This window comes from Odontesthes bonariensis, chromosome 20 (genome assembly GCF_027942865.1).
Source record: "Odontesthes bonariensis isolate fOdoBon6 chromosome 20, fOdoBon6.hap1, whole genome shotgun sequence".
Taxonomy (NCBI): domain Eukaryota; kingdom Metazoa; phylum Chordata; class Actinopteri; order Atheriniformes; family Atherinopsidae; genus Odontesthes; species Odontesthes bonariensis.
The window spans coordinates 1,593,856-1,620,698 of NC_134525.1; the positions used below are offsets into that span (position 1 = coordinate 1,593,856).

At 44.6% G+C, this 26,843-nt stretch overlaps 2 protein-coding genes across 4 annotated transcripts; both read left to right on the forward strand.

The window, feature by feature from the left end:
• The first annotated feature begins 257 nt into the window (after positions 1 to 257).
• Positions 258 to 7,557, forward strand: cidea (cell death inducing DFFA like effector a). The gene is made up of 5 exons (XM_075452777.1): positions 258 to 364; positions 5,064 to 5,199; positions 5,281 to 5,436; positions 5,912 to 6,084; positions 7,441 to 7,557. Exons 1-5 carry the CDS (start codon positions 297 to 299, stop codon positions 7,553 to 7,555), a joined length of 648 nt encoding a protein of 215 aa, XP_075308892.1. The 5' UTR covers positions 258 to 296; the 3' UTR covers positions 7,556 to 7,557.
• An 899-nt stretch (positions 7,558 to 8,456) lies between these two features.
• On the forward strand, positions 8,457 to 22,313 carry tubb6 (tubulin, beta 6 class V). 3 transcript variants are annotated; one of them, XM_075451944.1, is made up of 7 exons: positions 8,457 to 8,573; positions 11,512 to 11,620; positions 13,014 to 13,124; positions 13,347 to 13,462; positions 14,898 to 15,026; positions 15,110 to 15,924; positions 22,141 to 22,313. In XM_075451944.1, exons 1-7 carry the CDS (start codon positions 8,517 to 8,519, stop codon positions 22,211 to 22,213), a joined length of 1,410 nt encoding a protein of 469 aa, XP_075308059.1. In that variant the 5' UTR covers positions 8,457 to 8,516; the 3' UTR covers positions 22,214 to 22,313. The 3 variants fall into 3 exon arrangements, with proteins under 3 accessions (XP_075308059.1, XP_075308060.1, XP_075308061.1); XM_075451945.1 differs by having other exon boundaries at positions 15,110 to 15,971; positions 22,141 to 22,223; XM_075451946.1 differs by having other exon boundaries at positions 15,110 to 15,949; positions 22,141 to 22,222.
• The last annotated feature ends 4,530 nt before the right edge of the window (positions 22,314 to 26,843 follow it).

Consider the following 26,843-nt stretch of genomic DNA (forward strand, 5'->3'; position numbering starts at 1 on the left):
TTTAATATTAAATTGAGGTACAATAAGACCTATCCCTAACCTATTATCTATATTTTTTGATGCATCAGTTATAGATTTCACTGCACGTGCTCCGTGCTTCGCTCTGAGAGTTCACCTTTGCAGGCAGGTTTCTTCCTCCCATTGGGTTTCTGCGCTGCTCACTGACCAATCACAGCCCGCTGTTCTTCATAAAGCGTTGCTTTGTTCCGCTCAGCTGTTGCAGGTGCAGCAATCTCACAAGTAACCCGGAGAGTGTCGACCACAGCGGGATCTTAATTCCTCCTTCTGACATCAGCATGGCGCCGCTGTCCATCCAGTCCGGAGTGAATTACGCCAAAACGCTGCTGCCGGAGACTCTGATGAGGTGAGGGCGGCTGGGACCAAGTTATTTCCCCTTAATGCTAAGTCTCCACGCGCCTAACGGAGGCTGTTATTTCTTTCTTTTTCATTTTATTAATTTATTCTCTTGAAATCTGAAGACTGAACAGATTTGGTGCGTAATTGCGTCACGGCGCAAATGTTTCCTTAAAGCGGCTGTGCGTAAAAAGCGGAGTTTCCCTCAGTCTGTGGGGAGAGTTTCATCCCTTAAAGGCTGCTTTCAGGACTTCAGACTCTCATGTGTGTCTTATGTCTTCATTCATGTCAAAGGGGGAACATCTGGAATCTGTTTATCATTCAGATTATAATGAATATGCTGTAATTCAGCAAGCTTTACGCGCGCTTGGTGAGGAGGACTGAAAGGGTGTTAAAGTGAGTGAAAATGATTGATTATAAGTTCGACTTATTTTCACTAAGCAGCGTAAAGTTCCACCGGCAGCGGTGGGGCACACGTGCCCAGGCTGCCGGTGCATATTTTGGCAGATCTTTGCTGAAATACGCACCCCCTGCTGGTCCCGCTTTAAAGAGTCTGGAATGGAATGATCGAACTACATCATACTTTTGTTTATTTGATTGAATTAACAGAGGCGAATTTCAACAAATCCAAAATTGTCTCTAAAATTAAAATAATTAAATTTCCTAGTTTTAGCTTCATTTTTATATTATTTCATCTGTGCTTTACTGAGTAAAGATTGTTCATAGAAAATGTCTCCAACCGTCTCACTACAAAAGTGTGAGTCTCGGCTCTTACTTTGGAATATTTGTACAATAATATAATAAGAGGTGAAAGAAAGATGCTCTAAAGTGTACAAATGTCGGATTATCATAAGTGTACATGTTTTATTCATCTACATGAAGAAATGAGAAAAAAGATGAACCAATGAAACACCGTCGTCAGCCGAATATTATCACTGTAACTTTATTGGATAAATGTAATAATTCACACCTGAACCGGTTTACTCCAGCAAATAGGGACGCACTTCTCGTCATAACACCGGTCCGTCTCAGGTCCGACATTAAAACACAGAAAACTGAAGAACACATTGTTTGAGGAAAACTGTAAACGAAAGGGCTGAAAGAAGCTTGAGCTCCGTTTTAAAAATGGCTCCAGTTGGAGATTTCTTTAACCTGACCGGTTCCTGCAGATCTGACTGCTTCCAGGCTTCACTCCACATGAAGCTGAGTCCAACATTCTGAGAAAAGGAGCAATGAATCATCCTGAATGCAGGTGTTCTGATGCTGTTGATCTCAGCTCTGACCTCTTCACCTTACGGACTTCCTGCTGTGCAACAGGTCGGCTCATGTTTAAACTCTCTGCTCCTACTCTGTGGTTTGGGATCGTTTGTGTCCTTCCATCCATTATCTGCCCTTCTCGGGGGGTCGAATGATGGGTCCCACATGTTTAAATGGATTAAACCTGTGAAAGCAGCTTTTCAGTGAACGAGCTCGTTTAAAACCTCTGCGATCAGCCAGGAAACAGATTGAGAAACTCTGTCGAGACGAGCCGAGTTGGGCAGAGCCGAGTTGGGCCAGGCCAAGCGTTGGGCCGGGCCAAGCGTTGGGCCGGGCCAAGCGTTGGGCCAGGCCAAGCGTTGGGCCAGGCCAAGCGTTGGGCCGGTCCAAGCGTTGGGCCGGTCCAAGCGTTGGGCCGGTCCAAGCGTTGGGCCGGTCCAAGCGTTGGGCCGGGCCAAGCGTTGGGCCGAGTAGGGCGGCTGAAAATGTTAAAGGTTTCAGACGCTTCAGCTGTGTCCTTCCATCCATTATCTGCCCTTCTCACGGGGTGGAATGGTGATATGGTCCCACATGTTTAAATGGATATCTGAGAGTTGAGACTTGGGTTTAGTGTTTAGGGTTGTGACTGTTGGGGTCAGAGGTTAGGGAATGCATCGGGTCACTGATTGGACACATTTCCCCAAAATGTTCTATATTTTTCTGTTTATCAGGGTCGGGGATACATAAATCCACGGATGGAGAGTTGGTGTTTCCGTCTGACATTTTGTGGCACAATCGTGTAAAAATGGTGGAATTCTTCTGCATCTTAAGGTCTGAAAAGGGAGCAGAATGTTCTCAGATTTAAAAAGAAACCGTCTGAGACGTTAACTTCAGAAAGATCTGCTGCGAGCCGCCGTCGGTCCTGCACGCCAACACCTGATGGCCGCCATGTTGGAATGAGCTTTATGTAACCTGGAAGTCTGGAGTTCTTTCCAGTTATTCTTAAATCTTTGATAAACTTGTGTGATAGTAGAGTTAAACTTGCATAAGAGAATCCCTCTTATGTCAGAGGCGCCGTTGTTTTGCTCAGGATGTCCACCTTTAGACTTCAGACTCCATTAATCCCTGAAACAAATATGTTTGGTAACAGTTAATCCTCCAAAGTTAGAATATGGCACCAGAACACAGCTGAGGAGTGGAGTAAAGCCCTGTAAATAACCCTGTAAACAGGCATGAAGCTCAGATCTAAAGCCACACTTTAACTATTTCATTTGTTTTCCGTCTGTAACCATAAAACATCTTTATTATAATTAAAGCTGCAGCAAATTGAACGAGTTTTCTCTTCGGAGGACCTGTTCAGAGTTGTAGAAAGTCTCATTAAGACTCATTAAACTGACGGAAACAGGAAAATGGTGCTTGAATAAATAATAAAGTGGAGCTGAAGCCGTTAACACCCGCTGTCCTGATGGGTCCCAGAGAGCAGACATCTTCTCAGGTCCAAATCATCAGGCCTGAACTCAGAAAGATCTGCGGAAGTTCTCTAAAACTGTTTGACAGTTGGGACTCATGAAGCTCCAAAGACCTGATCAGCACTAGATCAATAAGAACGTTCTGGCATGATTGTGGAAGTTTGTGTTGTTCTGGTGTAATGAGGAGCAGTTAAAGGGACAGTTCGCCTCTTTTGACATGAAGCTGTGTGACATCCCATATCAGCAACATCATTTATGAACATCTTCTTACCCCCTGCTGCGTCCTGTGAGCAGAGTTCCAGCCTCGTTTTGGTGCTGATGAAGGTAGTCCGGCTAGTCAGAGCGAGCAGTCCCCTGCTTCCGAGCAGCAAACACCGTAACAGGCGCGGCTGTTGGCCGGCGGCAGCAGGCAGTGATACGAAGGGAGAGAAAATAGGGCCAAGAGATTGTGAGGTCTGACTTTTTCCTGGAGAACCATTTTGTGATGCAAATGTATTACTCTGTTGAACGCATATTGTTCTGAGAAGCAAGACGCTTTATTTTTTAAACCCCAGCCAACTAGCCGGACTACCTTCATCAGCACCAAAACGAGGCTGGAACTCTGCTCACAGGACGCAGCAGGGGGTAAGAAGATGTTCAGAAATGATGTTGCTGATATGGGATGTTACACAGCTTCATGTCAGAAGAGGCGAACTGTCCCTTTAACATGTAAAATCCTTTAATTTAATTTCCCTGTTGAGGTGAATCGCTTCCGGCTCACTCAGTCGACGTCTCCATCGGGTCGCAGAACAAGTGTTTCCCAGCAAAGCTCCCAGAGCTTCTCGGTTTCTGATCGACAGACGGTTCAGACTCTGAGCTGCTGCAGGTCATTGGAACCGGACCTCTAACATGAGTTGCAGCAGAAAAGCCGAAGCAATGAGAAACCCCTTCGAGCATCGTTGACCTCCCAAAGTTCACTGAGTCACATAATGAGATGTTTCATAAACTGTAAATTAAACCTGTGAAAGCAGCTTTTCAGTGAACGAGCTCGTTTAAAAGCTCTGAGATCAGCCAGTAAACGGCTTGAGAAACTCTGTGTCGAGACGAGCCAAATTGGGCCACGTTGGGCCACATTGGGCCACGTTGGGCCACGTTGGGCCAAGTTGGGCCACGTTGGGCCACGTTGGACCGAGTTGGACCAAGTAGGACCAAGTAGGACCAATTAGGGCCACGTTGGACCAAGTAGGACCAAGTTGGGCCACGTTGGACCAAGTAAGACCAAGTAGGGCCACGTTGGACCAAGTAGGACCAATTAGGGCCACGTTGGACCGAGTTGGGCCAAGTAGGGCCACGTTGGACCAAGTAGGGCCACGTTGGGCCAAGTAGGACCAAGTAGGACCGAGTTGGGCCAAGTAGGACCAAGTAGGGCCACGTTGGACCAAGTAGGACAGAGTTGGGCCAAGTAGGGCCACGTTGGGCCAAGTAGGACCGAGTTGGGCCAAGTAGGACCAAGTAGGGCCACGTTGGACCAAGTAGGACCGAGTTGGGCCACGTTGGACCAAGTAGGGCCACGTTGGACCAAGTAGGACCGAGTTGGGCCAAGTAGGACCAAGTAGGGCCACGTTGGACCAAGTAGGACCGAGTTGGGCCAAGTAGGGCCACGTAGGACCAAGTAGGACCGAGTTGGGCCAAGTAGGACCAAGTAGGGCCACGTTGGGCCACGTTGGGCCACGTAGGGCCGAGTAGGACCAAGTATGACCGAGTAGGGCGGCTGAAAGTGTGAACGGTTTCAGACGCTTCAGCTGATATGAGCACATTTCAGTTTCTGTAATGTTGCGTCCAATAAGCGACTGTTTTCTGTTGTTTAAGACCGTAAACATTTAAAATTATTCCAGAATATCTACATCAAATATTCAAGTATTTGCTGAAATCTTCTGTTGGCGAACTGATGGCACATTTGTCTTACGCATGCAGACTTATATCCTCAGACTTCCCAGATCATTTAACCGTGTGTTGATGCTGCAGGTCGGTGTCCACGGTTCAGACCCTCTCCCGCCGCATGCTGCCCTCCTCGCAGCCTCGCTGCTACAAAGTCTGCAGCCACAGCCGGGGGAGACGCAGAGGCCTGGTGGGGTCTTCGCTGGACGAGCTGCTGGAGCAGGTGCAGACAGGAAGTCACACCGAGGCCACAGCGGCCAACATTGGCTCTCTGCTCGGCTCCAACGTGTTCTCTGTGTCTCAGGCCACCAGGGTGTTCATGATGTCCTGCCCCCACTCTCTGACGCTGGTCCTGGAGGAGGACGGCACCGTGGTGGACTCGGAGGACTTCTTCCAGTCGTTGCCCAGCAACACACCGCTGATGGTGCTCGACAAAGGAGAGATGTGGACCCAGAGCAAGGTGACGGCTATCGGATTTATCTGGATGCAAAACTCAGTCAGCATGCTAAAGGTTAAAGGTCACCCCAAGGTCAGAAACCCAAGAGCTACATCTCAGACTCTGCAGGCCTCAGTTAGCATGTTAAAGGTTAAAGGTCACCCCAAGGTCAGAAACCCAAAGAGCTACATCTCAGACTCTGCAGGCCTCAGCTAGCAGGTTAAAGGTTAAAGGTCATGACAGAAACAGACTGAACAAGTATGGCTTGTTTGGAGTTTTTAGTTTCTCCCTCGCTGCTTATTTTCTGATTCATAAAACATTAGAATCAGAAGTGGTTGGACTTTCTTTTTATCGTGACTGTGTGATTTTAAAAAGTTTGACTTTCGTGTTGAACAACAGGAAGTTGCTTCCTCTCTCTTCCAGCAGATGGCAGCAGATGTTTAGCTGAAGGATCATGACTCGGTTATTTGGAATATATTCTGTTTTCTGAACGTTTCAGATCCTTCCGAGCTTCCGTGAGCCGAAGAAAACCGGGATCGCTAAACTGACCTTTGACCTGTACAAGGTGCATCCGAAGGACTTCCTGTGTTGCCTCGTTGTCAGGGCGACCCTGTACGAGATGTACACGCTGTCCTACGACTTCAAATGCACCAGGATCAAACACCTGCTCAGGTAGGTCCAACTCCACTGGAGTCAGAGTTTCTCTTTGGACATTTTCTGCTTCTTCCCTCATCTTCAGTCCAGTTTTTCTTCATTAAGCCACTTAACTCTGAGCTGTGAACCATTCAGGCAGGAAAAAGGCTCCTAACTCAAGGGATGAACCAGTGTTGTGTCCAACTGAGCAAAGAAGCCGTTTTAAAATGGATCTTTAGGCACTTTGTTCCCAGCAGCCTGTCACAGAGACACATCATTTGTTCCCATTTCTTTAGCTGCATCTGTGAAAAACAGAAAAATGTACAGATTAGTGAAAAAAAGCCAAAAATTAGAAACAAATAAATTATTTTTACAAGGAAAAAAGGTTAAATTTGTACATTTGGAAGGAAAAAAGAACAAATTTATGTGAATTTTCACATTATTACAGGAAAAACGAGGATATTGATTTGAGATTAAAAAGTGAAAAGAAAGATTTTCACATTGAGGCTGATGGTGAAACTTGTTTTTCTCCAGTTCTTCCTCATTTGCTCATGACTATCTGTTATGAACACATGAACGAGGCTTTGTGCCGATTCTCTGTGAGATGACATGATGACGTGTCGCTGAGATCACCGTCTCAGTCACTTACTGCAGGAAAATGTGCTCTTTACTAACCGAGTTCATTAACGTTTACATTTACAAGCTTTTCGTCGGGTAACAGAAAGTTAAAGGGAAAAAGACGAGGACCCAGAATGGAGCCCTGAGGAACTTTAAGTTATCGTGTTTGGATTGGCTCAGTTTGTTCCCATTTCTTTAGCTGCATCTGTGAAAAACAGCTTCATAGTTTCAACTTTTTTGTACATTTACGTTAAAACTATGAATACGTTAAAACTGCTTTCAGTTACCAAAAGAGTCAAATTAATATAAGAAATTCAGTTTAAAAAAATCTTAATCCCAAAATAATGAACGTTATCACGTCTAAAAGTAAAGTAGGAAAAAAACAGACAATAATAAGAATTATATGTTATTCAACATCAAGAAAAAGTAAATAAGATTCAATTTAAAGCTTAAAAAAGGAATATAAGATATAATCTATTGACTAATTATGGAACAATTCATATAAATGAAATGATTAAACTGTCTTATGCCACCAGAAATGAATCATCTAGAAGCTCTTTGTGGGTTTCAGACTGGAATTAAGATTTGTTCCCATTTCTTTAGCTGCATGTGTGAAAAACATATAAACTATAAACAAGGATCCATAGATCTGTATTTTTTATTTTTTTTCAAACAAATTTTCTTGTGAGTTTTATAATATTGTTGTTTCTTTGTCGGTGGGTAAATGAATGAACAGAAACCATGGTAACCATGGTAACCCTCCCTTTGTGCGCTCAGGTCGGTGCTGCGCTGCCTCACCTTTCTGACCCGGCTCACCGGGCAGCTGCTGCTCTGCACCTCCTCCTCGCTGCTGCAGTTCACCGGACCCGACGACCTCGAGTGTGTTCGGTGAAGACGCGGTTCTGCCCGTCGGTTTGAGTCTGAGACGCTTTACAGACGTAAACTCTGTTTTTATGTTAACTGTAATTTTGATTGGATCTGTTTAGGTTTTGATGGTAAAAGAGGATCTCTGTGTGATTGTAGGTCAAATCTGTGAATAAAAGTTAATTTTCTAAATCTTTTCTGAGTTCCTTTGGCCTCCTTCTCCTGAGTCTGTTTCCTGAAAATTAAACGCTGGCTGTGTTCCAAACCGCATACTTCTCCTACTACTCCTACTAACTTTCTGAGTTAGTATGCGAGTTTGAGTAAGCGAGAAGTTCCCGGATGCATACTAGATTCTCCTAAATGTTGGGTATGCATCATGAGGTTACTACTCATACTCAAACTACCCAAGATGCAACGTAACGTGACGTCGCCGATCGTCATACATAAAAACTACAGAAAGATGCTGATGTTAAAAGTGTGTTTGCACAACAAATGTTATGGCACTTTCATTCATATGGCAGCACATTTAAAATAAAGCTAAATGCTAAAAGCTATACACTACTTTTGGATTCACTTTTGGATTCTGCGTACAAATGAGATTAATCGTGATTAATCAGGGAAATCATGTGATTAATTAGATTAAACATTTTAATCGTTGCCCAGGCCTAATAATAATATTTCAAAGTTTTCTTAAAACCTTTAAAAAGTTAAACCTTTAACTCGACCTGTTAATCTCCTTTATTGAGCATGCGCGCTGTCGGAGGTCGTGTTTTATCGTGTGGACAAACATCGCGAGAGTTTCTGCTGACAGTCTAAAAATATGGAAATGTGTGCCAGTGGAATCCTGTGAGTGGGTGGACCCCCAACTCAGGGCGTAGTCGCGTGAACGCGCGTGGCTTTTTTTGGAGATTAAACCGGCTGCGCGCTCGCGCTCCGCAGACGCACACCGGCATCCAGCGGCGCAGCACCGAGATCTAACCGGAGGAACAATGAGGGAAATAGTTCACATCCAGGCGGGACAGTGCGGGAACCAGATCGGAACCAAGGTACGGCCCGGCTCACCTGCTGCCCGAGTGTCTGAGAGTAAAGCAGAACTTTCTGCTTCCTCTGAGGCTCGGTTCCGTCTGTCTCCATCACACCTGACCGCAGAATCAGCTCTGAACCGTTTCAGACTGCAACAAACACACTGAACTGAAGAACTCCTCTTTTTCCAAACTTTTTCCTAAAAGTTTGCAGATAAATCTGATTTCACTGACACAATTTAACTGGAAATCCTACTTTTAACACATTTATCACATGTGGAATGAATTATTCAGTTTAATGCTCACACCTCACTCCAGCACATGCACAAATCTGCCGTTATGTACACCGTGTGTGCAAATCTCAGACTTTAACCTGTGCACATACATATATTTACTTTACTTTACTTATTTTGTACTCTATTTTATTCTATATGTATATATTTAATCTTATTTTGTATTTTAATCTTGCTTATATATTTTATTTGATATTCTACTATTCTAATTTAGGATTTTTTTATTTTACTTTAACTTTCTATTAATGTTACTTTGCTACCTAGTTTATATTTTGTAGTTTATAGTTTGTATTTTGTGGACGGCGGTCAAAGGTCATTTCACTGCATGTGGTACCGTGTATAACTGTGCATGTGACAAATAAAACTTTGAATCTTGAATCAGAGTCAAAGGTGGAGACGGGTTTCACCTCCTGAGGACTCATAATTACAGTTACTCACATCAGTGTCAGAATGTTTGGAGCCGACAGATCTAAGTTTTAACTTCCTGTTCTGTTGTTTTAATGTTGGTAAAAGTAACTCCCAGATCAAAATATCCAAATATAAAGTGGGATCTGCAGGAAGTCTGAGGGGGAGTGTGGTGAACTGTGAGCCACCGACAGACTATGTCAGGAATCTGAGCTGTGGGAGCTCCGGGCCTCAGACACAAGAAAGTGAAACGTGAGCCATGAGAACAGCGAGGGGCCAAATTATGGTCTGCTGAGGGATGAGCGCCGTGACCCAGCGTGACCCAGCGTTTTAAACTGATCACTTTATATTTTTATATTCTTAAACACTTTTTTTTTTTCCTTTATTTTTCAATAATCAGATATTGACATCAACATTTTACATCGCTCGCCTCACAGACAAATTTTGTTGGTATAGCTTAACCAAAGCTATGACATTTATGCATGGATCATTTTCAGGTCTATATGGCTTTAAGCAGAGTAATGTCCTTCTGTCTCTATCCGGTTTTTGCTCAAGGGAACATAAAATGAACACATAGAGAGAGGAGAGTAATAAGAACAGAACAACAGAGTCAGAGAGTGTAGCAGCAACAGGTGTGGCAGTTACATGAGTACTTTAAATCCGCAAAACGTTACATAAAATCAATGTGTTTTGTTTATAAAATACTACTTAAACTCAGGTGGCATCCTTTCTTATTGGATTGTTTGTTTCTCAAAAAAAAAAGAAGATCCTAGATTATTTCTGGCATATATTGTTTGAGATATTTTTCCCACCTATTCCAATGTCTTAAACACTTTTTTAAATTCTTAGATTGTTTTTAAAGTGTTTATTATTGTATAAACATTTTTATTGCTTTATTATGTCTTGCTACTGGATGCTTGAATTTCCTTTGGGATCAATAAAGTATCTATATATCTATCTATCTGAGAAAAGTTTGATCTGAGCTGGCAGAAATCAGACGTATTAAAGTCGTTTTAAAATGTGTTAAAGCAGCGGACGGGAACAAATAACTGAGGAAGAGTGGTTTCATATCTGTAAAACGCACGTGCACTAGCTCCAGGATCTGGAGAGAATTCAACTGGAACAATATGGTCAGATTTTTTATGACTCCAAAGATTAGGAGAGGAGTGGCATGTGGTCACATGGATGCTGACCATGCACACATATTCTGGGCCTGCCAAAAGCTAAAAGGATGCTGGGACAAACTATGGAGGGATTTACAAAAAAATAACAGGATATGAGATACCAAAAACGTGTAAAATACTCTACTTGGGTAATTTAACACGAGACATAATACAAAGAGAGACACAAATAAGACGCATTAATAGACTGAGCCATGCAGCTTCAGTGGTGAGTCTAAAGTCTGCACCGGGTTTCTGCTCGGTCCAGCAGTGAGACTCAAACTGTCCCGGTTCAGAGGTCATTTAAAGGGACAGTTCGCCTCTTTAAAGGGACAGTTCGCCTCTTTAAAGGGATAGTTCGCCTCTTCTGACATGAAGCTGTGTGACATCCCATATCAGCAGCATCATTTCTGAACATCTTCTTACCCCCTGCTGCGTCCTGTGAGCAGAGTTCCAGCCTCGTTTTGGTGTTGATGAAGGTAGTCCGGCTAGTTGGCTGGGGTTTAAAAAATAAAGCGTTTTGCTTCTCAAAACAACATGCGTTCAACAGAGTAATACATTTGCATCACAAAATGGTTCTCCAGGAAAAAGTCCAGGACAAACATATAATTGTAATGCCGCATACCGTTTGAAAGCTGAAACCGTCAGCTATCGTTTGAGCCCAACCACGAAGAACAACACTCTCCACAGCACTAACAGTAGTGTGATCTTCTCTGTATGTGACGCCATGGTATTTGCAACTGAAAACAATGCAATTGACACTTCAGGCATAAACCTGGAAGTGTTACCTTTCCAATGGTACCAAGTACATGCGTTTATCTACAACCATGTGGGATCTCTGCTACTTTCAAGTTGGGTATGCCAATTTCGCAAATGAAGTTTGAAAAAGGGGGTGTGCTCTAAAGGGTTAAAGTTGTGTTTAATTTAAATGTATCTGAGGCAACACGAGGGGATGATGTCGTCTTTGGGGAGGGGTTTTACAGCCGGCTGCTGGGCCTCATTCAGACCTCAGATGTTAGTCAGTGAATGCACCGTGTGTGGTAGGAATGCCGGAATCACAGACTCGGATGAGTTGTTTTATTGTCTTTCCTTCTGCTCGTGCAGTTCTGGGAGGTGATCAGCGACGAGCACGGCATCGACCCCGCAGGAAACTACGTGGGCGACTCGTCTCTGCAGCTGGACAGGATCAACGTCTACTACAATGAAGCTTCCTGTAAGCAGCGCTGAAAGGAACTGAGGCTGTGTTCGAAACCGCATACTACATACTACATACTGCATACTACATACTACATACTGCATACTACATACTGCATACTACATACTGCATACTGCATACTACATACTGCATACTGCATACTACATACTGCATACTACATACTGCATACTACATACTGCATACTACATACTGCATACTACATACTACATACTACATACTGCATACTACATACTGCATACTACATACTACATACTACATACTGCATACTACATACTGCATACTACATACTACATACTACATACTGCATACTACATACTGCATACTACATACTGCATACTACATACTACATACTGCATACTACATACTGCATACTACATACTACATACTGCATACTGCATACTACATACTGCATACTACATACTGCATACTACATACTGCATACTACATACTACATACTGCATACTACATACTGCATACTACATACTACATACTGCATACTACATACTGCATACTACATACTGCATACTACATACTACATACTGCATACTACATACTACATACTGCATACTACATACTGCATACTACATACTACATACTGCATACTACATACTGCATACTACATACTACATACTGCATACTACATACTGCATACTGCATACTACATACTACATACTACATACTGCATACTACACACTACATACTGCACACTACATACTGCACACTACATACTGCACACTACATACTGCACACTACATACTGCATACTACATACTGCATACTACATACTGCATACTACATACTACATACTACATACTGCACACTACATACTGCACACTACATACTGCACACTACATACTACATACTACATACTGCATACTACATACTGCATACTACACACTGCATACTGCACACTACATACTGCACACTACATACTACATACTTCCATACTACATACTACATACTGCATACTACATACTGCATACTACACACTGCATACTACACACTACATACTGCACACTACATACTGCACACTACATACTGCACACTACATACTACATACTTCCATACTACATACTACATACTACATACTGCATACTACATACTGCATACTCATAGATCAGACAGTATGCAGACCGTTTACCCACAATGCATTTCACTCCTGCCCGAGCCGAAATCAGCCGGCCTGAAGCTGATTTCCCTTAAGCTCTAAACTCTGTAAACTTAAGCAACATTTGAAACATTTTCAGGAGAGAAAGTAGTCATTTAGATCCCCAACGTGTTGAAAACCTGACAAAATACCGGCTGTTTACAATTTTGTTCCCACGAATTCGGCGCTACTAAAGCTAGCCGCAGTGAGCAATCTCTCAGTAACGACTCTTCTGTTTGTGCAGCGCATAAATACGTCCCCCGGGCCGTGTTGGTTGACCTGGAACCAGGAACCATGGACAGCGTTCGATCCGGAGCCTTCGGACAGCTCTTCAGACCGGATAACTTTATCTTTGGTAAAGTGGGATTATTTATCTCTTTGTTGGGGTTAGGAATCACTGAGGGTTGATTCAGATGCTGCTGTGGAGGTTTGTGTGGCGAGACGTTTTACAAACGGATGTCTGAGCGGCGGCAGGAGGATCAGTTCGGCCTGCAGCCTGAGAAATGGGTCAGCAGCAGACTGGCTGCATCTGTCGCAGTGATCGGTTCACATTTCACACATTGGATTTACTCTGCAGGTCAGACAGGTGCCGGCAACAACTGGGCCAAAGGTCACTACACAGAGGGGGCGGAGCTAGTGGACTCGGTCCTGGATGTGGTGAGGAAGGAGTGCGAGCACTGCGACTGTCTGCAGGTGAGAAAAGTCATTCCTTCCTTTTATATTTCATCGGACATGTTTTATTAAGTTCTCTTTTCTTCTCGAAATAACGCTGGAAAACGTGGCGAAAGCTTTTGGACCCTCCAAAAGGTACATATATGTACCTTTAGGTCCAATAATTAACCCTAGGGGGTACATTAGTATAGATTGTACCTCAGCGGACAAAAAAGGACTCGTACTGTACCCCTATTTCTGTGCATGCACACGTTAATTTGTTTTCATGTTGGCCACAAAAACGTCAAGTAAAGGAGAACGTGGGTGCAGGGCTGCAAACCAAAGACATGAACTGCGGTATCGAGGACGCTTTCAGGCCCGGAAATGTCCTTCAGTCGGCGTCAGATAGTTTTAAGGTTCACAAACTTCACTAATGACGAGATTAGAAAGGTGCTAAATGAACTCTCCATCTATTCCCCATCAGCTGCGTTATTGTTTCTCTAAAAGATGATCCTGCCCCGGTTATTTTACTGTGAAAATCTGTCAAAAAAATGAAGATTTATTGCCTCCGATACCAATCCGAGTCGCTTAAAGCGACACCAGAGAAGTTTGTGAACCTTAAAGCTACCTGCTTCTGAGCGCCCGGGGGCTCGTAGCCCTTTGCTTTATGCTCACTTGACATGTTTGTGACCGTTGTGGCTGTGCATGTGCAGGGCTAAGAGACTTTCTTTTCACGCAACTGTAGGGCTAATTTTACAGTTGCTAACAACAGTTAATGGAATTCATGGCACTTTGTCCATGATGCTGTGTGTGTGACAGAGTCGTTTTAACCCTTGTAGTGGTTGAATAATTCAACACCTGTCGTGTTGAAAAGGTTATTTCTAGGCCTGGGCAACGATTAAAATGTTTAATCTAATTTATCTCATGATTTCCCTGATTAATCACGATTAATCGCATTTTTACGCAGAATCCCAAAATGAATCCAACAGTAGCGTATAGCTTTTAGCATTTAGCTTTATTTTAAATGTGCTGCCATATGAATGAAAGTGCCATAACATTTGTTGTGCAAACACACTTTTAACATCAGCATCTTTCTGTAGTTTTTATGTAGAAGCCTCGCTCCACTGTCTGTTTCCTTGAATGACTTGCTGCTATCAGTTGTGTGTTTTGCCTTTAAGTGATATTTTAGACTGGAACTACTACGCTGAGAAGACAATTCAACTTGGCAGAGTTTACAGATGACTTTGGTTCTGTCGACTCCGCCGTCTGGAAGAACTTTAACATGAAAATGGCCGAGTAAAAGTTCCGTACCCTTCTCCATGTTTGGTGGATCCGCCGATTACTTTCTTTTCTGGTTCCGGTGTCATCGGTGTGTCATCGGTGTGTCGTCGGTGTGTCATCGGTGTGTCGTCGGTGTGTCGTCGGTCTGTCATCGGTGTGTCGTCGGTGTGTCATCGGTCTGTCCTTCTGCCTGCAGGGCTTCCAGCTGACCCACTCCCTGGGGGGGGGCACCGGCTCGGGAATGGGGACCCTGCTGATCAGCAAGATCCGGGAGGAGTACCCCGACCGCATCATGAACACCTTCAGCGTCATGCCCTCGCCAAAGGTACTGCGTCTGTTCGCTTCTGTTTGGCCTCTGCCTCATCTCGCCGCGGCGTCTCTTCATGCCTGACCTTGTTTGACCCTCAGGTGTCGGACACGGTGGTGGAGCCGTACAACGCCACCCTGTCGGTCCACCAGCTGGTGGAAAACACGGACGAGACCTACTGCATCGACAACGAGGCCCTTTACGACATCTGCTTCCGCACGCTCAAACTCACAACACCCACCTACGGCGACCTCAACCACCTGGTGTCGGCCACGATGAGCGGCGTGACGACCTCGCTCCGGTTCCCGGGACAGCTCAACGCGGACCTCCGCAAACTGGCCGTCAACATGGTGCCGTTCCCCCGGCTCCACTTCTTCATGCCGGGGTTCGCGCCTCTGACGGCGAGGGGCAGCCAGCAGTACAGGGCGCTCACCGTTCCCGAGCTCACTCAGCAGATGTTCGACGCCAAGAACATGATGGCGGCCTGCGACCCTCGCCACGGTCGCTACCTGACGGTGGCCACGGTCTTCCGCGGGCCCATGTCCATGAAGGAGGTGGACGAGCAGATGCTGAACATCCAGAACAAGAACAGCAGCTACTTCGTGGAGTGGATCCCCAACAACGTGAAGGTGGCCGTCTGCGACATCGCCCCCCGCGGGCTCAAGATGGCCGCCACCTTCATCGGCAACAGCACCGCCATCCAGGAGCTGTTCAAGCGGATCTCGGAGCAGTTCTCGGCCATGTTCCGACGCAAGGCTTTCCTGCACTGGTTCACGGGCGAGGGCATGGACGAGATGGAGTTCACCGAGGCGGAGAGCAACATGAACGACCTGGTGTCGGAGTACCAGCAGTACCAGGAGGCCACGGCCAGCGACGGCGACGAGAACTTTGAGGACGAAGAGGATGAGATCAACGAGTAAGGAGAGCGAACGCAGCCGCCGGTATACTTCTGAGAGAGCACTGGTAGAGTATACCGAGGAGGCTGGGGGAGTTTCAGACTTTAGAGCCTAAAGGGAATTCATATCACTTTCATTATTTAATAATGTGACTGAAAAGTTAACAAAATAACTTAAAGGAAATATGATAAACGGAGTTCTTTACATTTTATGTTAAATTGTCCAATTCTCAGTATGTTTTTAAACGTTAAGCTGAAAACTTAATTTAACTTAATTTGATCTAAATCCAACCGAACCCTGAACCATCAGTGATGAAATCAGAGGATCAAAGTCCGTACAGCTGGGTGTCAGAAGCCAGATCCTGAATTAAAAAGACCTTTTCTACCTTGAGGAGAACTGCAGCAACTGTTTCCTCCTGTTTCCTGCTGTTTCCTCCTGTTTACTGCCATTTCCTGGTGTTTCCTGCCATTTCCTGGTGTTTCCTGCCATTTCCATGCTGTTTCTTGCTGTTTCTTGCCATTTCCTCCTGTTTCCTGCCATTTCCTGGGGTTTTCTGCCATTTCCATGGTATTTCCTCCTGTTTCTTGCCATTTCCTGGTGTTTCCTGCCATTTCCATGGTGTTTCCTGTCGTTTCCATGCTGTTTCTTGCTGTTTCCTGGGGTTTACTGCCATTTCCATGGTGTTTCCTGACGTTTCTTGCTGTTTCCTGATGTTTCCATGCTGTTTCCTGGTATTTCCTCCTGTTTCCTGCCATTTCCATGGTGTTTCTTGTCGTTTCCATGCTGTTTCTTGCTGTTTCCTGGGGTTTCCTCCTGTTTACTGCCATTTCCATGGTGTTTCCTGTCGTTTCCGTGCTGTTTCTTGCTGTTTCAAGTGTTTCCTGTCATTTCCATGGTGTTTCCTGCTGTTTCTTGCCATTTCCATGGCATTTCCTGGTATTTCCCTGCTGTTTCCTGGTATTTCCCTGCTGTTTCCTGGTGTTTCCTGCTCGGCTGAAGGTTGCAGGATTGTTTCTGCCCCCTGCAGAATTCAGTTGGTTCTCCTTAAACAAACCCGGGTTTCTCCTTGGTTGAAATAAAACACGTTTGCTTTTGCCCTCTAACAGCTCCTTATCAGCACTTTTTGTATTACGTTTGTGTGTTCGTTGTGATTTTTGCACCTGTGAGCGCGTCTTTACAGGCCGACGGGAGGTTGAATAAAAACTCAAACTGTTAAGTGTGTTTTGTCTTTCTGTGTCTTTGCAGTCCAAACTTTGTGTTCTGTTCCTCTGACTCTGACCTGCTGCTGTTTGCTCATCTTAAAGATTTGCTAAAAATGATTGATGGTGCCGGTAGTGCAACATGTCGAACTTTAACATTAAACACTTTTCCACATGTTGAACAGTTTTATGAAACATTGTGGAACTAAATGAGGTCAGAGGTGCAGAACATGAACTCTAAGCTGCTGTTTTGTGTCGGCTTCATGAACTTTGTGTGGTCCTGTTGAACAGCTACAGATTATTTAGCAGATGTTTCTGCTCCCCAGAGGATGATTCTTCCTGAGGATGACTCTGGGGTGAAGGGGTAAATCATGTGGGTGGTTTTCTTATCCTTCATCCTAAGGAGGATTGGAGTCTTTTGACATGTTAAACAGCAGAACTCGGAGCATCTTGTCCCCAGTGTTGGATCTCAGCTCCAGACTTGACCTGAGCTGTAATGAAATGACTCGTAAGAACATGCTGGTTTCAGTCTGAACTCATTTCTTCTTATTAAAAAGGTTTTATTGATTTATTTGATCTAACTTTTGAGCTGAGACCAACCTGAACAGCGATCTGCTTCTGAGGTTTATAAAGATGTGGAGTCAGTGGAATTCTTTAAAGGGTGAAAGCGGAGCTGAGGGTCACCTGACTGCTCTGCCACATTCAGCCTGTTAATCTGCAGCGTCCTGTGTGAGAGTTGATTTCCCAGCACTTCTGTTTGTGTGGTGGATTACATGCAGAGCAGCAGCAGCCGGCGCTGCCAACATTAAAACCGCTTGGCTCATGTCTGTGGATCTATTCTCCGTCTGCGGCCCTTTGTCTCTGCGACACGCAGCGACCAGCAGCGACCGAGGCTGCGTGACTGGCTGTGTTCGAAACCGCATACTACATACAAAATACTGCATACTATATACTTCCATACTACATACTGCATACTGCATACTACATACTTCCATACTACATACTACATACTACATACTACATACCACATACTGCATACTACATACTGCATACTACATACTACATACAAAATACTGCATACTATATACTTCCATACTACATACTGCATACTGCATACTACATACTTCCATACTACATACTACATACTACATACCACATACTGCATACTACATACTGCATACTACATACTACATACAAAATACTGCATACTACATACTACATACAAAATACTGCATACTACATACTTCCATACTACATACTGCATACTACATACTTCCATACCACATACTGCATACTACATACTGCATACTACATACAAAATACTGCATACTACATACTTCCATACTACATACTGCATACTGCATACTACATACTTCCATACTACATACTGCATACTACATACTTCCATACTACATACTACATACCACATACTGCATACTACATACTGCATACTACATACTACATACAAAATACTGCATACTACATACTACATACAAAATACTGCATACTACATACTTCCATACTACATACTGCATACTACATGCTTCCATACTACATACTGCATACTACATACTGCATACTACATACTACATACAAAATACTGCATACTACATACTTCCATACTACATACTGCATACTACATACTTCCATACCACATACTACATACTGCATACTACATACAAAATACTGCATACTACATACTTCCATACTACATACTGCATACTGCATACTACATACTTCCATACTACATACTACATACTTCCATACCACATACTGCATACTACATACTGCATACTACATACTACATACTTCCATACTACATACTGCATACTACATACTTCCATACCACATACTACATACTGCATACTACATACAAAATACTGCATACTACATACTACATACAAAATACTGCATACTACATACTTCCATACCACATACTGCATACTACATACTGCATACTACATACAAAATACTGCATACTACATACTTCCATACTACATACTGCATACTGCATACTACATACTTCCATACTACATACTGCATACTGCATACTTCCATACTACATACTGCATACTGCATACTACATACTTCCATACTACATACTGCATACTGCATACTACATACTTCCATACTACATACTGCATACTACATACTTCCATACTACATACTGCATACTGCATACTTCCATACTACATACTGCATACTACATACTACATACTTCCATACTACATACTGCATACTACATACTTCCATACTACATACTGCATACTGCATACTACATACTTCCATACCACATACTTCCATACTACATACTACATACTACATACTGCATACTACATACTTCCATACTACATACTGCATACTACATACTTCCATACTACATACTACATACTGCCATACTACATACTACATACCACATACTGCATACTACATACTTCCATACCACATACTGCATACTACATACTGCATACTACATACAAAATACTGCATACTACATACTACATACAAAATACTGCATACTACATACTTCCATACTACATACTGCATACTGCATACTACATACTTCCATACTACATACTACATACTACATACTTCCATACTACATACTTCCATACTACATACTGCATACTACATACTTCCATACCACATACTGCATACTACATACTGCATACTACATACAAAATACTGCATACTACATACTACATACAAAATACTGCATACTACATACTTCCATACTATATACTGCATACTGCATACTGCATACTACATACTTCCATACTACATACTTCCATACTACATACTGCATACTGCATACTGCATACTACATACTTCCATACTACATACTGCATACTACATACTTCCATACTACATACTGCATACTACATACTTCCATACTACATACTACATACTACATACTTCCATACTACATACTACATACCACATACTGCATACTACATACTGCATACTACATACTTCCATACTACATACTACATACTGCATACTACATACTTCCATACTACATACTACATACCACATACTGCATACTGCATACTACATACTTCCATACTACATACTTCCATACCACATACTGCATACTACATACTTCCATACTACATACTACATACTTCCATACTACATACTACATACCACATACTGCATACTACATACTGCATACTTCCATACTTCCATACTACATACTGCATACTACATACAAAATATTGCATACTACATACTTCCATACGACATACTACATACCACATACTGCTTACTGCATACTGCATACTACATACTTCCATACTACATACTACATACTACATACAAAATACTGCATACTACATACTTCAATACTACATACTACATACCACATACTGCATACTACATACTGCATACTTCCATACTTCCATACTACATACTCGTTGTAGCTAGCTTGAAACTGCCGTTTTGACAGGAAATGACGATCGGCGACGTCACGTTACGTTGCATCTTGGGTAGTTTGAGTACGAGTAGTAACCTCATGATGCATACCCAACATTTAGGAGAATCTAGTATGCATCCGGGAACTTCTGCTTACTAAAACTCGCATACTAACTCAGAAAGTTAGTAGGAGAAGTATGTGGTTTGGAACACAGCCATAGTGTTAAACACACCGAGCGGTGGTGGAGTTGCTGCTGCTCTGACTCCAGCCACCCTGAGCATCGCTCAGCTTCTGCCTCCCCAACTCTTCAACACTTGGGTTTAAAGTTTGATTGATTCAGAGAAAATATCTGAGACCGACACCTTTGAGAGGAGGATGAGCCTTCAGATACTAGCTGCCATTATCAGGAACTGGGTCAGAACATTTTTAGGGTGAAGATGCTCCGTTTACAGCAGATGGTGTTCAGACCACAGATGAACTGTTTCATCTTTATATGAATGAAGGAGTTCGCTTTGTTCTGATCATCTCAGGCTCAGCAGCAGCTCCTCTGGACACAGTTTCACTCTTCTTTAAGCTTCAGGTCGCCCGGGTCCTTGTGTTAAAAGAAGACGGTTTCTCAGTTTGGAGATGATGACCGCCTTTGTGACAAAATCCAGGAACCGGATGTTGTTAAAGTTAAACTCACTCTTTCTGAGGACAGGCCTTTTTGCCTGGGATTGTCCGAATTGGAAAACATAATAATTTTGGCTAAGTCTCCCAAAAGACCAATTTCAAAGATTTATGTTTCACTTCTTTATTTTGATTCTTCAAGCTTTGACTCTTTGAAGCTGTTATGGGAACGCCATCTGGAGGTGACGTTCAATCCTGTTGACTGGGACCAGATCTGTAGCGGGGTTTTCCCTAAATGTACCTCAATCTATCTTTGTTTTTAGAACTTATTACACACCCGTTCGCCTCCAGAGAATGTTTCCTGGCACCTCTAACCTTTGTTATAAATGTAAAATACATAAAGGGACATTTATTCATTTGTTTTGGTCATGTGACCATATCCAGACTTTCTGGACGGGGTTACACTCCGTAATCCAGGAGGTCATTTCTGTCTCCTCAGTCACACCCCAGACACTCTCTTAGACGCAGATACCAAGTCTTTGCTGATAATTCTCTTATTTCTGGCTAAAAAATGTATTTAGCTGAGGTGGTTAACACAGATTTCTGCTCTTATTCCTCTTGAGAAGTTGACCCATGACCTTAACCATAAATCAGACGAGTTTTGGAGGATCTGGGAACCATCGAATTCCTTCTGACAGAAACTTTAACTGATCATCTGTCCCTGGAAGAGGAGGGCCGACTGCTTTTCACTTTGTTTCATTTTGTTTATTTCAAACACGCGATTCAGTGACCCGTCTCCTGTCATCTTGCTGATTTTGTACGTGTATGTATGTGTATATATTGGTGTATACATGGATATGTATATATTTATTCGTGTTAGTTTGGGGTGGGATTTTTTTGTTTTTGTTTGTTTGTTTGTTTTATATGTTTTGTTTTTATAATGTTTGTACACTTACAACTGAAAAACCAATAAAAAAAAAAAGTTAAACTCACTGTTGCTGTTCGTCCAACAGGAGCTGGGAAGCAGAGCGGCGATTCGATGAGCCAATCAGAGAGCAGGAAGACGGTCCCAGCCCAGTCAGCTGAAGATGGAGGCTCTGCATCAGGATGCTTTTCTGTGATTCTTCATGATGTTTTTTACGTTTGTTGAATTGAATGTAAACAAAAGAAACTAATAAAGGTGATAACCAACGAAAGAAAAGGGGTCGTAATCACTGAAAGGTCCTGAGGCCGCCAAGCTGCCTCCGAGGCCACCAAGCTGCCTCTGAGGCCACCAAGCCGCCTCAGAGGCCACCAAGCTGCCTCTGAGGCCACCAAGCCGCCTCTGAGGCCGCCAAGCTGCCCCTGAGGCCGCCAAGCTGCCTCTGAGGCCACCAAGCCGCCTCAGAGGCCACCAAGCTGCCTCTGAGGCCACCAAGCCGCCTCTGAGGCCACCAAGCTGCCTCCGAGGCCATCAAGCTGCCCCTGAGGCCGCCAAGCTGCCTCTGAGGCCACCAAGCTGCCTCCGAGGCCACCAAGCTGCCTCCGAGGCCACCAAGCTGCCCCTGAGGCCACCAAGCTGCCTCCGAGGCCACCAAGCTGCCCCTGAGGCCGCCAAGCTGCCTCTGAGGCCACCAAGCTGCCTCTGAGGCCACCAAGCCGCCTCTGAGGCCACCAAGCCGCCTCTGAGGCCACCAAGCTGCCTCCGAGGCCATCAAGCTGCCCCTGAGGCCGCCAAGCTGCCTCTGAGGCCACCAAGCTGCCTCCGAGGCCACCAAGCTGCCTCCGAGGCCACCAAGCTGCCCCTGAGGCCACCAAGCTGCCTCCGAGGCCACCAAGCTGCCCCTGAGGCCACCAAGCTGCCTCCGAGGCCACCAAGCTGCCTCCGAGGCCACCAAGCTGCCCCTGAGGCCACCAAGCCGCCTCTGAGGCCACCAAGCTGCCCCTGAGGCCGCCAAGCTGCCTCCGAGGCCACCAAGCTGCCCCTGAGGCCGCCAAGCTGCCTCTGAGGCCACCAAGCTGCCTCTGAGGCCACCAAGCCGCCTCTGAGGCCACCAAGCTGCCCCTGAGGCCGCCAAGCTGCCTCTGAGGCCACCAAGCTGCCTCCGAGGCCACCAAGCTGCCTCCGAGGCCACCAAGCTGCCCCTGAGGCCACCAAGCTGCCTCAGAGGCCACCAAGCTGCCCCTGAGGCCACCAAGCTGCCTCCGAGGCCACCAAGCTGCCTCCGAGGCCACCAAGCTGCCCCTGAGGCCACCAAGCTGCCTCAGAGGCCACCAATCTGCCCCTGAGACCACCAAGCTGCCTCCGAGGCCGCCAAGCTGCCCCTGAGGCCACCAAGCTGCCTCTGAGGCCACCAAGCTGCCTCCGAGGCCATCAAGCTGCCCCTGAGGCCACCAAGCTGCCTCCGAGGCCACCAAGCTGCCCCTGAGGCCACCAAGCTGCCTCCGAGGCCACCAAGCTGCCCCTGAGGCCACCAAGCCGCCTCTGAGGCCACCAAGCTGCCCCTGAGGCCGCCAAGCTGCCTCTGAGGCCACCAAGCTGCCTCCGAGGCCACCAAGCTGCCTCCGAGGCCACCAAGCTGCCCCTGAGGCCACCAAGCTGCCTCAGAGGCCACCAAGCTGCCCCTGAGGCCACCAAGCTGCCTCCGAGGCCACCAAGCTGCCTCCGAGGCCACCAAGCTGCCCCTGAGGCCACCAAGCTGCCTCAGAGGCCACCAAGCTGCCCCTGAGACCACCAAGCTGCCTCCGAGGCCGCCAAGCTGCCCCTGAGGCCACCAAGCTGCCTCTGAGGCCACCAAGCTGCCTCCGAGGCCATCAAGCTGCCCCTGAGGCCACCAAGCTGCCTCCGAGGCCACCAAGCTGCCTCCGAGGCCACCAAGCTGCCCCTGAGGCCACCAAGCTGCCTCCGAGGCCACCAAGCTGCCCCTGAGGCCACCAAGCTGCCTCCGAGGCCACGAAGCTGCCTCAGAGGCCACGAAGCTGCCTCCGAGGCCACCAAGCTGCCTCAGAGGCCACGAAGCTGCCCCTGAGGCCACCAAGCTGCCTCCGAGGCCACCAAGCTGCCCCCGAGGCCACCAAGCTGCCTCAGAGGCCACCAAGCTGCCTCCGAGGCCACCAAGCTGCCCCCGAGGCCACCAAGCTGCCCCTGAGGACACCAAGCTGCCTCCGAGGCCACGAAGCTGCCCCTGAGGCCACCAAGCTGCCCCTGAGGCCACCAGGCTGCCTCCGAGGCCACGAAGCTGCCCCTGAGGCCACCAAGCTGCCCCTGAGGCCACCAGGCTGCCTCCGAGGCCACCAAGCTGCCCCTGAGGCCACCAAGCTGCCCCTGAGGCCACCAGGCTGCCTCCGAGGCCACCAAGCTGCCCCTGAGGCCACCAAGCTGCCTCTGAGGAGGCCACGAAGCTACCTCTGAAGCTGCCTCTGAAGCTACCTCTGAGTCCGGATCAACGAGCATAAGAAACCTAAGAGCTGCAGGTCAGCAGGTTTCTAACTCAGAGAGGAGACAGCGTGGGATTGAGAGACCTCTGGTGGTCCAACTGGAAACTTCATGGGTCGGGTCATCTGATGTACACTGAAAAAGTGACTTTTTGCTGAAGTAAACTCTATTAGAGTAACTGTCATCATTTCTACCTTTTATTTTTAAGGTTCAGTAAGAACTCGAGCTTCTTAAGTAAAATTAAACATTTTATTAACGTAACACATGAATAATGGGGAAGAGTAAGTTTTACTTAGGTTTCCTCATACAATTTAAATGTTTAATAGTTGTATGTACATAAACCTAGAAATACTACATTAACTTTACTCTGAAAGTGTGTCGTTAAAATCTACTAAGTTACTTCATAACAGCAAATACTACAGATATATAAAATTTAGATATGTAGAATGATGTTCCTGCCTATGAAAAACAAGTAGAGTTTACCTAATTTGTTTAACTAAATATAACTTAAAACTCAGATGTAATAAAGTAAATGTTACTTAACATCTTCAAAACTGTTATGTTTTATGGTGAGTAACATTTACTTGATATTGCAGCATTAAATCTTACTTAAATCATTTGAGTGCAAATACTTACAAAGGGTTTTTTAAGTAAATCTTACGAGTTATTTTTTACATAATATATGGCAGTTTGGGCCGAGAAACTTTCAAATGAGTCTATTTTTCTCTAATTCTTCCTCATGTAAATGTACTTTATTTCTACAGCCCTTTACAAACGATCCTTACTGTGTACCAAAGTGCTTTACAGCAGCTAATAAATAAAGAGAAGAATAAGTAAAAACAAATAAAAGAACAGTGAAAGCAACTAAATCGAATAAAATCAGACAAAAGTGTCATCATGCTATTGGGTATTAAAGCCATCCTAAATAAGCAGGTTTTTAGCCTGGATCTGAAGAGGCCCGGGTCAGAAATAAGACTCAGCTGGATGGGGGGCTTATTCCAGAGCCTGGGGGCAGCTTTGGGAAAAGGCTCGCTCACCCCAGGGTTTGTATTCTGACCTGGGCACTTCCAGCAGAAACTGATCTGCTGACCTCAGAGCTCTGCCAGGACTGTTAAAAGCTGAGATAAATACGACGGGGCGAGGCCGCTAAGAGCTTTAAAAACCAACATTAAAAGTTTAAAATCAGTTCTATAAAGGACAGGAAGCCGATGGAGGGAGTTAAGAACAGGAGTGATGTGCACACGTCTGTTGGTGTTGGTTAAAAGACGGGCAGCAGCGTTCTGCACCAGCTGAAGGAAATCAGAAAATTCTGATTTTTAAAATGGCTGAAACCACATGGAGCCTGCAGAGGTCGTTCTGCTTCAGGGCCGGGAAACAAACCCACAGGAAGGGGCCAACTATCACGCCTAAATGCACCACTCAGACACACAGTATTCCAAAATCAGTGTCGGTTTAATGATTCCAAGGTTTGGTACACGGGGAGGCAAAGGGACAAAATGTCTGGTCAAAAAACATGCAGACATTTTTAAATCCAGGTTAAAAACATTTCTGTTCTCATGTGTCTGCATGAAATCTGCACGCTATCTTTGAACTTATCTGGACTGTTGCTTGTTTTTAAATTCATTTAAATGATTTTATTTGTTTCTCTTCATATTCCTTTATGTATTTTTAATGCTTCTTCCACTCCCTGCTGCAATGCTTTTATTTTATGTGAAGCACTTTGAATTGTTTGTACATGAAATGTGCTACAAATAAATTTGATTTGATTTGATTTGATTTATTTAAGTCCAGGCTGAAGACACACCTATTTTCAGCTGCATCTGAATAAAGCTCCAAATCTGAAGCTTGAGTTTCAAAACTTAATCACATTTTAACTCCTGATTTGATCTGATTTTAATCTATTGTTCTTATTTCTTTCTTTTTTGTTTAAAATTTAAATCATGCTTTTTATTACTACTGTTTTAATGTCTCTGTAAAGCACTTTGAATCACCTTGTTCAATCAATCAATCTTTATTTATATAGCGCATTTCATACCACAGGTAACTCAATGTGCTTTACATAAAGACATTCAGATATACAACACAGAAATACAGGTAAATAAAAACATTAATTTTAGCTAACAGTAAGATTGGTATAACTATAACAGAGCAAAAGTAAATTTAGCTAATAGTAAGATTGGTATAACTATAACAGAGTAAAAGTAAATTTAGCTAATAGTAGGATTGGTATAACTATAACAGAGCAAAAGTAAATTTAGCTAATAGTAAGATTGGTATAACTATAACAGAGCAAAAGTAAAT